At 46.5% G+C, this 14,566-nt stretch overlaps 1 protein-coding gene across 1 annotated transcript in view; it reads right to left on the reverse strand.

Moving 5' to 3' along the window:
* Positions 1 to 14,135, reverse strand: part of oprl1 (opiate receptor-like 1) — a 33,546-nt gene extending 19,411 nt beyond the window's left edge. Inside the window, exons 1-2 of the mRNA XM_062391092.1 lie at positions 13,946 to 14,135; positions 8,358 to 8,583 (exon numbers count right to left, since the gene is read on the reverse strand). Of these exons, the coding sequence (XP_062247076.1) occupies positions 8,358 to 8,566 (209 nt within the window). The 5' untranslated portion in view covers positions 8,567 to 8,583; positions 13,946 to 14,135. The remainder of the gene's footprint in view (positions 1 to 8,357; positions 8,584 to 13,945) is intronic.
* Between the last annotated feature and the right edge of the window lie 431 nt (positions 14,136 to 14,566).

Below are 14,566 nucleotides of genomic sequence, written 5' to 3' on the forward strand. Positions count from 1 at the left end.
TTTGATTCAACTGAATATCTTTAGATAAAAAACATGAGCAGCTAATCCAGAAAGATGTCATATGAGCCAACCCTAACCCTTTGTCTCACTGGAGAAACAGAAAGCCCATCTAATTACCCTCTGCAGCCAGAGAGCAACGACCTGTGACCTGTTTCTCCTCCGCTCATCAGGATCCGCAGGAGAAACTGGTTCCACTGGTTTTATTTAGTCTTCATGAGACCACAGACAGATATCTGACCTTCAACGTGTTTCATCTCCAAAAGGTAAATGAACTACATTCCTGTTGAAAGTGGTGGATCCTGATCCTGGACTATGATCACAACAGGTCTGCTTGATATATAATATTTCTCCTCAGATACTCGACTGACAATAATCCATCAGGTCATTGATCTTCAGTTCCTCCTCAAAGCAGCCTGGTGTGGACGAGTCGAGATGGAGAGCCCAAAGATACGGTACGAGCTGTAAGCATCAAAGTCCAGCCAGTGCTAACTGCTAAGCTAATTGTTAGATCTGAAAAGCGTGTGAACAACTGTGGGATTAGTGACTGTTCGTTTCAGGGTCTGTGGATCCTCTCATGCTGAATCAAGGCTCTGAGCTCTTCATTATGATTCATACGCTCCGCGGCTTGGTCCAGTTTTCAGTTTGTAAAAGAAAGAAGTTTGGAAACGCTGCTGACCCTGTTTTATTTTGAAAATCTCAGGGTTGAAGCTGAAGTTCTCTTCCTGATTGGCTCTAATCAGTCACATGACTCGACTACCAGCGGTGAAACCAAATTTACACTTCCTGTCAGTAACAGTTCTTCAGCGCCACCTGCTGGTTGAATCCTCAGTGTGGATGTAGCCTGAGCGACAGAATAACAAAGTGTCGTCTCCTTCGGCCTCAACTTGTGCTGAGCTGTCACGTGACTCAGATACTTCCTGTCAGAGGGTCAGCTGACCAGTGACGGGCTGTGACATCAGTCGGACTGCACCTGATCACATGGTGAATCATTTCATTCACCGCTTATTAAAGAGTAAAAAGAAGAAGCACATATATATATATTCACTTTTCAGCTCATCCTGTCTCATGTAGCGTTGTCTTGTTACATCCACGTCCTTCTTCTTCTGGCTCTTCACTTGTCTCCTCCTCTTCCTCTTCCTGCAGCAGCTCTTCACTTGTCTCCTCCTCCTCCTCTTCCTGCAGCAGCTCTTCACTTGTCTCCTCCTCCTCCTCTTCCTGCAGCAGCTCTTCACTTGTCTCCTCCTCCTCCTCCTCCTCTTCCTGCAGCAGCTCTTCACTTGTCTCCTCCTCTTCCTCTTCCTCTTGCTCTTCCTGCAGCAGCTCTTCTCTTGTCTCCTCCTCCTCCTCCTCCTCCTGCAGCAGCTCTTCACTTGTCCTCCTCCTCGTCTTGTTACATTGACGTCTTTCTTTCTTCTTCTGTCTCATTCCGTCTCCTCCTCCTCTTGCTCTTCCTGCAGCAGCTCTTCACTTGTCCTCCTCCTCCTCCTGCAGCAGCTCTTCACTTGTCTCCTCCTCTTCCTCTTCCTCTTGCTCTTCCTGCAGCAGCTCTTCTCTTTTCTCCTCCTCCTCCTCCTCCTCCTGCAGCAGCTCTTCACTTGTCCTCCTCCTCGTCTTGTTACATTCACGTCTTTCCTTCTTCTTCTGTCTCATTCCGTCTCCTCCTCCTCTTGCTCTTCCTGCAGCAGCTCTTCACTTGTCTCCTCCTCCTCCTCTTCCTGCAGCAGCTCTTCACTTGTCTCCTCCTCCTCCTCTTCCTGCAGCAGCTCTTCACTTGTCTCCTCCTCCTCCTCTTCCTGCAGCAGCTCTTCACTTGTCTCCTCCTCCTCCTCTTCCTGCAGCAGCTCTTCACTTGTCCTCCTCCTCTTGCTCTTCCTGCAGCAGCTCTTCACTTGTCTCCTCCTCCTCCTCCTCCTCTTCCTGCAGCAGCTCTTCACTTGTCCTCCTCCTCGTCTTGTTACATTCACGTCTTTCCTTCTTCTTCTGTCTCATTCCGTCTCTTCCTCCTCCTCCTCTTCCTGCAGCAGCTCTTCACTTGTCTCCTCCTCCTCCTCTTCCTGCAGCAGCTCTTCACTTGTCTCCTCCTCCTCCTCCTCCTCTTCCTGCAGCAGCTCTTTACTTGTCCTCCTCCTCTTGCTCTTCCTGCAGCAGCTCTTCACTTGTCTCCTCCTCCTCCTCCTCCTCTTCCTGCAGCAGCTCTTCACTTGTCTCCTCCTCCTCCTCTTCCTGCAGCAGCTCTTCACTTGTCCTCCTCCTCTTCCTGCAGCAGCTCTTCACTTGTCTCCTCCTCCTCCTCCTCCTCTTCCTGCAGCAGCTCTTCACTTGTCCTCCTCCTCTTGCTCTTCCTGCAGCAGCTCTTCACTTGTCTCCTCCTCCTCCTCCTCCTCTTCCTGCAGCAGCTCTTCACTTGTCTCCTCCTCCTCCTCTTCCTGCAGCAGCTCTTCACTTGTCCTCCTCCTCCTCCTCCTCCTCTTCCTGCAGCAGCTCTTCACTTGTCCTCCTCCTCTTGCTCTTCCTGCAGCAGCTCTTCACTTGTCTCCTCCTCCTCCTCCTCCTCTTCCTGCAGCAGCTCTTCACTTGTCCTCCTCCTCTTGCTCTTCCTGCAGCAGCTCTTCACTTGTCCTCCTCCTCCTCCTCCTCCTGCAGCAGCTCTTCACTTGTCCTCCTCCTCTTGCTCTTCCTGCAGCAGCTCTTCACTTGTCCTCCTCCTCTTGCTCTTCCTGCAGCAGCTCTTCACTTGTCCTCCTCCTCCTCCTCCTCCTGCAGCAGCTCTTCACTTGTCCTCCTCCTCCTCCTCCTCCTCCTCCTGCAGCAGCTCTTCACTTGTCCTCCTCCTCGTCTTGTTACATTCACGTCTTTCCTTCTTCTTCTGTCTCATTCCGTCTCCTCTCTCTGGTTCTAGGTGAGCTTCTTCTCCCTCGTTTCCTAATGAAAGCCGTGAGCACTGACGCTCTCATCTCCTGCTCTGGTCCCATCGTCTGGTTATTATTATCCTGTTTATCATTATTCTGGTTATTATTATCCTGTTTATCATTATTCTGGTTATTATTATCCTGGTTATTATTATTCTGGTTATTATTATCCTGGTTATCTTTCATTTCTTTAACCTCACACCTCGTTTCCTTCAGCGTGACACTGAGCTTGTTTCTCTGATACTTTCTCTTTCATGATGTCTCAAATACAACTGATGAGGTTTTAATTCATTTTTTAATTAAACACGTTGAGGATGTGTCTACACCACCAACAGTTTGTAGGAAGTGTGTTTTTAACACGAGGAGATATATTCATCTAGGTTTTGTGCAGAATTCATGAGCAGAAAATAATGCTTTTATGTCAGTCATCATAATCATCTATATGAATATTTGTATCTTTGCTTTTCCAATCCCTGACATTTAAGCCATTGAAAATGTTGAGGACTACTTAATAACTTACAACACACTAGAAAATAAAAAGGTTTGAAATAGTGTGACAGTATTATTATGCTCCCATCAGCTTCATCAGTTTATCAAATGTTCTGTACCAGCTGTATGGATTTGAATCACATCAGCAGCAGATTGAGTTTCTGTGTCTCTCGTCCTGAGACGTCTCTCGAGTGCTGGGACTCGGCCTCGTGGACACCGAGTGGTATTGATTGAAATGGTTCAGATCAACTGGTGCGCCAGTTAAAATTGTTTGCGTAATAAAATGTTCTTGGTTATGGCTGGTGCAGAACTGACTCATATGTGTATCAAATATCAAAAACATAATATGATATATTATACACAAAATACAGTCCAGAGGAATACTGAGGCTAACCCTGATGACCAGTCGCAGGTGATCGGCTGCTCTGCTTAGGCTCCATTCTTTACAGGACACGTTGGCAGTTGATTTTTCCTTTTCATTCTCAGCCCTGCTCATAAAAACCTGCATGAGTCATATTTCCCCATGCGTTCCTTCCACTCTCCAAAGCCCAGCCCGCCTCTGCCTGTACTGCTACACAATGAAGCACTCCTCGGTCAGAAATCAGCCGCGCTCCCCATTGATCAGAAATCAGGACGGAGCTCAGAGGCTGCTGGGGAAAGGCTCCTGCCGGGGACACGGCCGTGGTCGGGTCGGGTGGAGACGAGATTAGCCGTGATGATGGTAAATGTCCCGACTCTGATTCACCATCTGAGGCCTCATTAAGGGAAATGGCTCCCAGAGCCCCAGAGCAGGGATGAGTGCTCACACTGTGAACCCCAACACCACTGTGTGTGTCTGTGTGTGTCTGTGTGTGTCTGTGTGTGTCTGTGTTTGTCTGTGTGTCTCATCCAGTGTGATGAGATGATGCTTCACTGCCAAACCACATGTTGCTTTGTAATTATCTCCAGATAAAACACAGGTTTTACTGCCTCTGTTCTCCAACTCATCGAATTCAAACAGAACGTGTGTCAGATGGAAACTACGTTTAAAAGTGTTAGAGGTCCCACATTCTTCAGAGCTCAGTGAACGATGACACCTCATGCAGATGAAATCAAACCTGAACTCTGGTTCAAGTGTTTCTCAGCTTTCACTCCTTGCTTCCTGGATGAGACGTGTGGTTTGGTGTCTGACTGTTATCTGATCTGTAAAGTGAATTCTTCTTTGGAGCCGAGACGAGAAACTCAAGCAGCTTATAGATACAAGTCTAATATTACTCACATATTTCAGGAGAAGTTATTCGTCTCCATTACTGCAGCGATAGACCTCTTGTTTTGGTCTCTATGAGATTTGATCTTTCTTCTTGAACCTAACACGTCTGTCCTGTTGAATATTAAAAAGTTTTGACCCACAGGATCATCATAATCGTTATTATTACTAATCTTAATAATCCTCAGAAGACGGTTTGGTTTGGTGGTGTTCAGCTTTTAATAGATTTAAACAATTTTCCGACTCTTTTCTGTTTCATCGATTGATTTTGTGAGTTACACAGAAATAATTATGGCTGATACTAAATAAATAAAAAAAATGTCCATAACTTTTGACATGATCAAAACGAAATATTATGCAGAAATGAAATTAGACCCAAAGAGAAACCAAGCTATGGAGAACGTCTCTGTGTCAGTTAGGAGTCTGGCCTCTCGTTACTATAAGACTTCTCATTTGATTCCACACTCCACATTTTAAATGCATCAGGTCCCAGATCAGCAGGAGGACACATGTCTGTACTGGACCCTTCAGACCCAAACCTCCATCAGTGGTCATTCAACTCGTCATAGTAAGATAAAAGAGAAGTTTACTCTTAATGAGCCGTTACACGACCTGAGGTTAACGAGTCCACAGCTCTGTGAGCTCGTTATGCTAACATCAGCCAGCTGATCCAAGATGGCGCCGCAGACAGACGCCTCGCCGGTTAGCTTTTAGTTTTCAGTTCTCCGTCTGTGATGAACTCCTCTGACCAACCACTGCTCCAACCTTTCCTCCGTTTCTTACCAGAACGTAACAACCAAGCTTCAGCAGATCTCTGTGGGATCACGTGTTTATATCAGATATCCAACGACACCAGGGGAAGCTCGTTCAACCTCAGGGATTTCAAACTGCTCTGCCGTCAACTCACCATGGAGGAGGAGCTGCTGCTCCTCAGCCCTCACCTGCTCTCACCTCCTCACTGTGGACCGGGTCATGGAGCCAGAAGGACCAATTCAAGAGGTGGATTCGGTTTCTAACTCAATGAAGTCCACAGTGTTACATCATGCAGCTGAAGCTGCTTCAGACAGGAACCTGCAGTGAGGGCTTCACTACCATCTGAAGAACTGATCCTCCAGGGACCAAGTCCATTTAAAAACAGTCTAGACAGTTTTCTGTAACTAAAAACCCGATACCCTGATACTCTGATACTCTGATACCCTGATACTCTATTACTCTGATACCCTGATACTCTGATACTCTGATAACCCTGATACTCTGATAACCCTGATACTCTGATACGCTGATACTCTGATACTCTGATACCCTGATACTCTGATACGCTGATACTCTGATACTCTGATAACCCTGATACTCTGATACTCTGATACTCTGATACCCTGATACTCTGATACTCTGATAACCCTGATAACCCTGATACTCTGATAACCCTGATACTTTGATACGCTGATACTCTGATAATCTGATACTCTAATACTCTGATACTCTGATACGCTGATACTCTGATAACCCTGATACTCTGATACTCTGATAACCCTGATAACCCTGATACTCTGATACTCTGATACTCTGATACCCTGATAACCCTGACACTCTGATAACCCTGATACTCTGATACGCTGATACTCTGATACTCTGATACCCTGATACTCTGATACGCTGATACTCTGATACTCTGATAACCCTGATAACCCTGATACTCTGATACTCTGATACTCTGATACCCTGATACTCTGATACTCTGATAACCCTGATACTCTGATAAATTGATACTCTAATACTCTGATACCCTGATACTGTGATAACCCTGATACTCTGATAACCCTGATACTCTGATACTCTGATACTCTGATACTCTAATAATCTGATACTCTGATACTCTGATACTCTGATACCCTGATAACCCTGATACTCTGATACCCTGATAACCCTGATACTCTGATAACCCTGATACTCTGATACTCTGATACGCTGATACTCTGATACCCTGATACTCTGATACGCTGATACTCTGATACTCTGATAACCCTGATAACCCTGATACTCTGATACTCTGATACCCTGATACTCTGATACTCTGATAACCCTGATACTCTGATAAATTGATACTCTAATACTCTGATACCCTGATACTGTGATAACCCTGATAATCTGATACTCTAATACTCTGATACTCTGATACTCTGAAAGAGGAGCGACATGAACAGGGTGTACGCCCTAAAATATGCAAATCATAGAGACAGAAGTCACGTGACCACCAGCTGTATTTAGTGTCTATCACACACACACACACACACACACACACACACACACACACACACACACACACACTCAGCTCTTGGGATTAATTTGAGGTGCAGACTAAATTACCTCATAATTAACTGTGGTCATTAGGAAGGAGCAAGACACAGTTATTATCCTGCACATGCATGCACACGCACACGCATGCACACGCACACGCACACGCACACGCATGGCCGCCTGCCCGAGAGAGAGGAGAAATACAATTTCTCCTCTCTCTCTCTCTGGGTTCTTCCTCCTCTTTTCCTTCACTCCTCCTTCCAGCAACATCAAACTCTTGTGTGTTCACCTCTGACCTCTGGTTGTGTGTCTGTCTTGCAGTGTGTGTCTGTAGGTACACATGTGTGAGTGTGACAGACCTGTACATATGAAATATGACCCATCTTCACTAATTGATTTAAAGCTGCCATGAAGCAGGAGGAGTTGTGTGTCTGTCTGGAGTCTCTGTGCTTTTTGTCTACACACACATTCGCACACATCCTGACGGCGAGCTCGGCGTTTTCAGTTCCTGCTGCTGTCACAGAACAGAGCAGCTGTCTGCAGCTCAGCATCCAGAGCGGCTCCAGAGGGTGGAGCACAGACCTCAGAGCAGCCGAGGACTCACACAAACTGATGCTCTTCTTTTTCTTCTTCGCCTTCTTCTTCTTCCTCCTCCTCCTCCTCCTCTTCTTCTTCCTCCTCCTCTTCTTCTTCTTCTTCCTCCTCCTCCTCTTCCTCCTCCTCCTCCTCCTCTTCCTCTTCTTCCTCCTTCTCCTCTTCCTCCTCCTCTTCCTCCGTGAGGAGAAACTGCAGCTTGAGGAGAAGGGTTCTGTTTCCATGGCGACAGACAGATCTAGGATCAGTTCAGCGACGTGAGATGAAGTCTTCATCGAGCTGAAGACACCAGGCAGTGGAGGAGAAGATTGATCTGCACCAACATGCTCAGGAAGTGTCGGCTGAATCGGTTTTATTAACACACGAGAACATGTTGACACGTAAACTCCATAACTCAGAAGGACAACGTCAAAAATGTCCGACCATAGAGCTGCTGTATGTTTTACCATCATTAAAAAAAAATATTCTAATGAATCTTATTTAATTAACTTTCTATATTCGACAACGGAAATTAATTAAACCAAGTTTTCAGTTTACAAATATATCGATAGTCGTGTTTCAGTCTACTGATGCGACAGAGTATAGTACTACAGCCTCTCTGAGGTTTCTGGTATAACTGCAGTATTTTCTTGTGTAACGATCACTTTGTATATTTTTAGACTTAATAATCTGGAGGTGTATAATTAGTGTATAACTAATGTATTGCAGTATTCCATCCTATGAGTTTGGAACCTATGATTAAAAGGAGCCGGCTGCTGTGGCTTCACTGGAACAACTTGTTTTTCACGATATAAACATTCAGATGAATTTGTGTCTCTTACCTTATGATGACATACATGACCAGGAAGTTTCCCACCAGGCCGATGACACAGACGATCATGTAGACCACCACGATGGTGACCTTCACCCCCAGCGGCAGCAGAGCTTCCGTCTCGTTGTAGCCGCCGGTGAAGTTGTTGTGAAAGAGCGACTCGTTGTAGAGCTGCAGGTGGCCGAGCTCGGCCAGCAGGAAGTCATCGGTGAACTCCATGTCCGTCCCCAGGTGTCCTGACAGAGGGACACGTTTCAATGTACTTATACACAGGGTATATAGAAACCAGTAGGCTATTAACCTCAAGACACATATTTGTTTCCCAAAGCATTTATTCAATATCATTTAAATATTAATACAATTGATAAAATACAAGTATCTTGTTATATCCCCCCCCCCCCCCTCCCCTTCATGGGGGTCTCCTGGTCCCACTGGCAAACAGGCAGTGGGAGATTTCAACTCTGGGAAAGAGGGGGGAATCTGGAGTGTTCCACATGACAGCTAGTCCAGAGGGGTGTTATCAGAGAAACGCTCCTTCAAGAGCTCATGAGTTATAATAAAGTGATATTTCTGTGACAGAGGAAGACATGCTGATTGGATTCGTTAATTGTCTGATTGATGTTTGTCTGGGGGGAGGGGCTTCTGGTTTATATATTTATATTGTTTGTTTGTTTTTTCTTTGTTTTGGTAATTAATATGTTATTTATAATATAGATCCTGTATATAATGTGTTTCTGTCCTCTTCCCATGTTGCAGTCAGAGGGTTGAGCCACTGGGTCTTTGACCTGAAGCCTCGGAAGGAACACGGCCGACTGCTGAGGTGTCAGCAGTGATACATGAAGAAGGAGCAGGAGGAGCTGGAGGAGGAGCTGGAGGAGGGGCTGGAGGAGGAGCTGAGGGAGGGACCTGAGTGAGCTAGAGGAGGGAGCTGGAGGAGGAGCTGGAGGAGGGAGCTGGAGGAGGGAGCTGGAGGAGGAGCTGGAGGAGGGAGCTGGAGGAGGAGCTGGAACAGGGAGCTGGAGGAGGAGCTGGAGGAGGAGCTGGAAGAGGGGCTAGAGGAGGAGCTGGAGGAGGGAGCTAGAGGAGGAGCTGGAACAGGGAGCTGGAGGAGGAGCTGAGGGAGGGAGCTGATGGAGGAGCTAGAGGAGGAGCTGAGGGAGGTAGCTGATGGATGAGCTAGAGGAGGGAGCTGGAGGAGGGAGCTGGAGGAGGAGCTAGAGGAGGAGCTGAGGGAGGTAGCTGATGGATGAGCTAGAGGAGGGAGCTGGAGGAGGAGCTGGATGAGGAGCTGGAACAGGGAGCTGGAGGAGGAGCTGAGGGAGGGAGCTGATGGAGGAGCTAGAGGAGTGAGCTAGAGGATGGAGCTGGAGGAGGAGCTAAAGGAAGAGCTGGAGGAGGGAGCTGGAGGAGGAGCTGGAGGAGGGAGGTGATGGAGGAGCAGGAGGAGGAGCTGGAGGAGGGAGCTGGAGGAGGGAGCTGTAGAAGGAGGAGGAGCTGGAGGAGGGAGCTGATGGAGGAGCTGGAGGAGGAGCTGGGCCATTTGTTATGGACGAGAGTGATGACATCTGCACCATCTTGTCTTGGTTCTCCTCACCGTGGAGGAGGAGAGAATGAGACCTGATCCTGGAGGAGCAGCAGGAGATGAAGGATGGAGGCTGATGCACTAAAAACACACATCCCCCACAGTCGTGTCTCTCTCTCTCTCTCCCTGTCTCATTATGAATATTCATTAAATCTGAATTTCCCCGGGGCTCCACATGTTTCTTCTTCTCTTTCTTCTTCCCTTTTCCATCCTCCATTCTCTCCCTCCCTCCCTCTCTGTCTGCATCTCTTCATCCCACCCTCCCATCCTGACACTGCGTTCTGTTTTACAGATTCAATCTCCACTGCAGCCGCAGAGTGTGTGTTGCTGTGTGTGTTGCTGTGTGTGTGTTGCGATGTTTGGGGGGTGTTACTGTGTGTCTTGCTGTGTGTTTGCTGTATGTGTGTGTTACTGTGTGTGTTGCTGTATGTATGTTTGTGTGTGTGTGTTTGCGTGTGTTACTGTGTGCGTGTGTGTTTGTGCGTGAATCGGGGGTGTTACTGTGTGTGTTGCTCTGTGTATGGTACTGTGTGTGTGTGTGTTGCTGGGTGTGTTGCTGTGTGTCTGTGTGTGTGCGTTACTGGGTGTGTTGCTGTGTGTGTGGTACTGTTTGTGTGTGTTGCTGGGTGTGCTGCTGTGTGTTTTGCTGTGTGTGTGCGTGTGTGTATGTGTTGCTTGGTGTGTTGCTGTGTGTGTGGTACTGTGTGTGTTGCTGTGTGTGTGTGTGTGTGTGTGTTGCTGGGTGTATTGCTGTGTGTCAATGTGTGTGGGTAACTTGGTGTGTTGCTGTGTGTGTGGGGGGTACTGTGTGTATGTGTTGCTGTGTGTGTGTTACTGGGTATGTTGCTGTGTGTGTGGTACTGTTTGTGTGTGTTGCTGGGTGTGCTGCTGTGTGTTTTGCTGTGTGTGTGCGTGTGTGTATGTGTTGCTTGGTGTGTTGCTGTGTGTGTTGTACTGTGTTGGTTTGTGTGTGTTGCTGTGTGTGTGTGTGTGTGTTGCTGGGTGTATTGCTGTGTGTCTATGTGTGTGGGTTACTTGGTGTGTTGCTGTGTGTGTGGGGGGTACTGTGTGTATGTGTTGCTGTGTGTGTGTTACTGGGTGTGTTGCTGTGTGTGTGTGTGTTACTGGGTGTGTTGCTGTGTGTGTGTGTGTGTGTTGCTGTGTGTGTGTGTGTGTGGTAGCCTGGATGTGAGGCTGTGTGTGAGAGAGTTACTGTGTGTGTGTTGCGCTGTGTGTGTGAGCTTTGATGAATATCAGTTGAGCTGAGTCTGAAGTGTGTGTCCATGTAAGGTGTGTGTGTCTGTCCCACTTCTACTGCGTGAAGACAAAGACACACTAATGGAACCTCCTTCAACCAGGATGTGACCAATAGAAACAGCTGCTGTCATCACGTCTTCAACACAACACAACACAACACAACACAACACAACTTCTAAACGAGATGTTTCTGAATCCTGGACGTTCCGTGATGAACTGATCAACTCGTTAGATGTTCTCAATGTTCTCACTGGAGGAAACAGGAGAAGAAAACAATGAAGTGTTTGTGGAGTTTAATATCAGATGATATTTCTGACAGTGTTCTCGAGAAATCTGCTTTTTACAGACAAATTCATACTGTCCAGGTCCGAACCTGTCAGGTGCAGCTGAAGGTTCTAGCTCCTGTTCTGCTCTGACAGACTCTAGAACCCAGAGTGGGAGCTGGTTCCACAGGGTAGGAGCCTGGCAGCTGAAGGTTCTAGCTCCTGTTCTGCTCTGACAGACTCTAGAACCACCAGAGAACCTGTGTTTTGGGAGAGCAGTGATCTATCAGGACAGGACAGTGTCATGAGCTCGTTGATATATGAAGGGTTGGATTGTTCAGATCTTTCCACGTGAGGAGCAGGATCTTGATGTTCTGAGTTCCACAGGGAGCCAGTGCAGAGAAGCTCAGAGCAGTGAGATGATCTCTTCTGGTTCCTGTCAGCTCTCGTGCTGCAGCATCTTGGACCAACTGGAGCTTCTCACAGACTCACTGGGTTTAGACTGAACGAGACAACCAGTCGACAGATTTCCACAAGAAGAACATCAGACGCCACGTGAAGTTTGAAACACTTTTTTATACAAATTCAAAAAAATAAACGCTCATATGTTAAAACAACAATGAAATAATAGTTTGATAAAAATATTAAAATACAGATCACGTGTGTGGATCGATGAGGCTGGTGTGTGACGACCCAGCACCTTGTGTAGAGCACTAAGAGTGAAGTGGGTCTCCATGTGACGGTCGAGGGATCAGAACATCCAGAAGCTCCTGATTCACATGAGGACAACTCAGACACACTCCAGCAGACGAGTGTCCCCTGTGGGAAGAGAACGAGACATTACTGGACCTGAAAACTTCACCATATATATTTTAGTGTATATGTCTGCATCTGTCGCACATTTGAAAAATAATATTTTGAGGAAAATAATTATGTTGTCATTTCTTCAGTAGTTCTACTCATCCTGTGGTACTGAAATCCACTTGTTGCAGCAGATGAGGTAGACAAGAGAATAAAAATACTGAGAATATGAACATAATGTTCACCTTTCACTACATAAATACAGTTTGTAGAGAAAAATACTTTAATAAAGTTCAGAGGCACAGGATGATTGTACACAGATGTTACTGTATTTATGTAATAATATTAGGATATATTGAATAAACAAATACTAATACAAGCATGTTGCACTAAGTATACATAACTATATGGTATGGTATACAGAATGAATGTAAGTATAAAATGCTATGAAAGGTTATGAAAAATATTCATCCAATAAGAAACCGGTTAAAACAAAAGTATTTCTGTATACAACACATTGATAATATAATCGACTTCTTGAATCGAACCAACTTTAAAACTATTTTCATCACGATAACTTTCTTGCTATTTTAACTCGATTCCATAAATCACAAGAACAAATCCTACATGTAACATGTGAATGTCGCAGCTTCCAAAGTGAACATACATGTTTCAGTAAGTCAGCTGACATGTCACATGACAAGTGAGAGTAATAAAGTTTCTTACCTGTGAAACATCTGGCTCCTCTGGCGCTGGTCAACGTTCACCATGTGGTTTATGGATGTGTGTTGTTAGCATTAGCATCTCGGTAACTCTTGAACGGACTTAGCTCAACGGACGCAACACGAAGCAGCTGGCCAATCACAAGAGGCTGGAGCAACTGGCCAATCACAAGAGGATTGAGCAGCTGGCCAATCAGAGCAGACAAGGGGGGTCAGAGTGTCAGCAGCACAGAAATATGAAGAAACTATTTCGTGAACAATGTCAACTACTGAAGTAGAGATCAAATTAAACTATGAACACAAACACCAGCATGTTTCCTTTAGAGCAGATTTAATGTCCAGCACACAATCAGCGTCTGAAGAAGAGGAGATGAAGAGAGAAGAAGATGAGGATGAAGATCATTGCTCATCATCTTCAAACTTCACAACAACACAACAGATCCGGATGTGAAGGAAACTCCACTTTCACTCATTACATTTGATTTCACTACTGTCAGACGTTTGAGCTCAAACGTTAGAGAAGAGCTCAAACATTAGACTAGAGCTCAAACGTCACACACACACACACACACACTGTGAGTGTGACACACACACTCACAAACATGACTCCATCAGACAGACACACACACGCACATAATCATGACTCCATCATACACACAGACAGACACACACGCACTAACATGACTCCATCACACACACACGACACCCTGTCACTTAAAAGCACCACGTGCACTACAAACACGCGAAACGCATGATTGACTTTCAGAAAAATAACGCAAGTGCATGACGCACGCGCCGCGCCACGCGCCATCAGTACTGATGTTGCAGCTCAAGACAAACACCGAGACAGGCTGCACACGCTCAGAGGCGCGTGCCCCGCGCACGGTGGTGTCCTAGGATCCACAGTTACACGTCCATATACGTGCACTCACATGTACATACTGTGTGTTGTAAACGTGTGCGTGTGTCTCACCTCTGGTCCGCAAAGCTCCACAGATCCGCGCAGACCGGAGCTCTGCACCGCTGCTGCTGGAAGTCTCTGCGGTACCGTGCGTTACCGTGCACACTCCTGCTCGTGCACACTCCTGCTCTCTGCGTTACCGTGCGTTACCGTGCACACTCCTGCTCGTGCACACTCCTGCTCTCTGCGTTACCGTTGTGTTTCCTCCCGTTCACATCAGTGAGTCCGTCTGTCCTGCAGGATTCAGGACGACGAGAGGAGAGACACTGCTTCAGCTCCAGTGAGAGAGAGGGGGGAGGGGGGAGACAGAGAGAGGGGCGGGGGGGGTCTCTCCTTTGTCTGCACCATTGGATCTGGAAGCGGAGCTGCTGTATGTGTATGTGTGTGTGTGTCTGTATGCAGGTGTTTGTGTGTGTATGTGTGTGTGTGTCTGTATGCAGGTGTTTGTGTGTGTATGTGTGTGTCTCTGTGCGTGTGCGTGTTTAAATGATGAATGGGGGACACGTGATGATTTTATTGATTTTAAAGTTTAATGTGACGATTGTTTTAAAAACGTCAGAGAAGAAGAAACTCGTCGAGCTCTGCACCAAACTTTGGGTAAAATTCTGTTTCATTTCTACAATAAGCGAAGAA

This window comes from Platichthys flesus, chromosome 7, assembly GCF_949316205.1.
Source record: "Platichthys flesus chromosome 7, fPlaFle2.1, whole genome shotgun sequence".
Taxonomy (NCBI): domain Eukaryota; kingdom Metazoa; phylum Chordata; class Actinopteri; order Pleuronectiformes; family Pleuronectidae; genus Platichthys; species Platichthys flesus.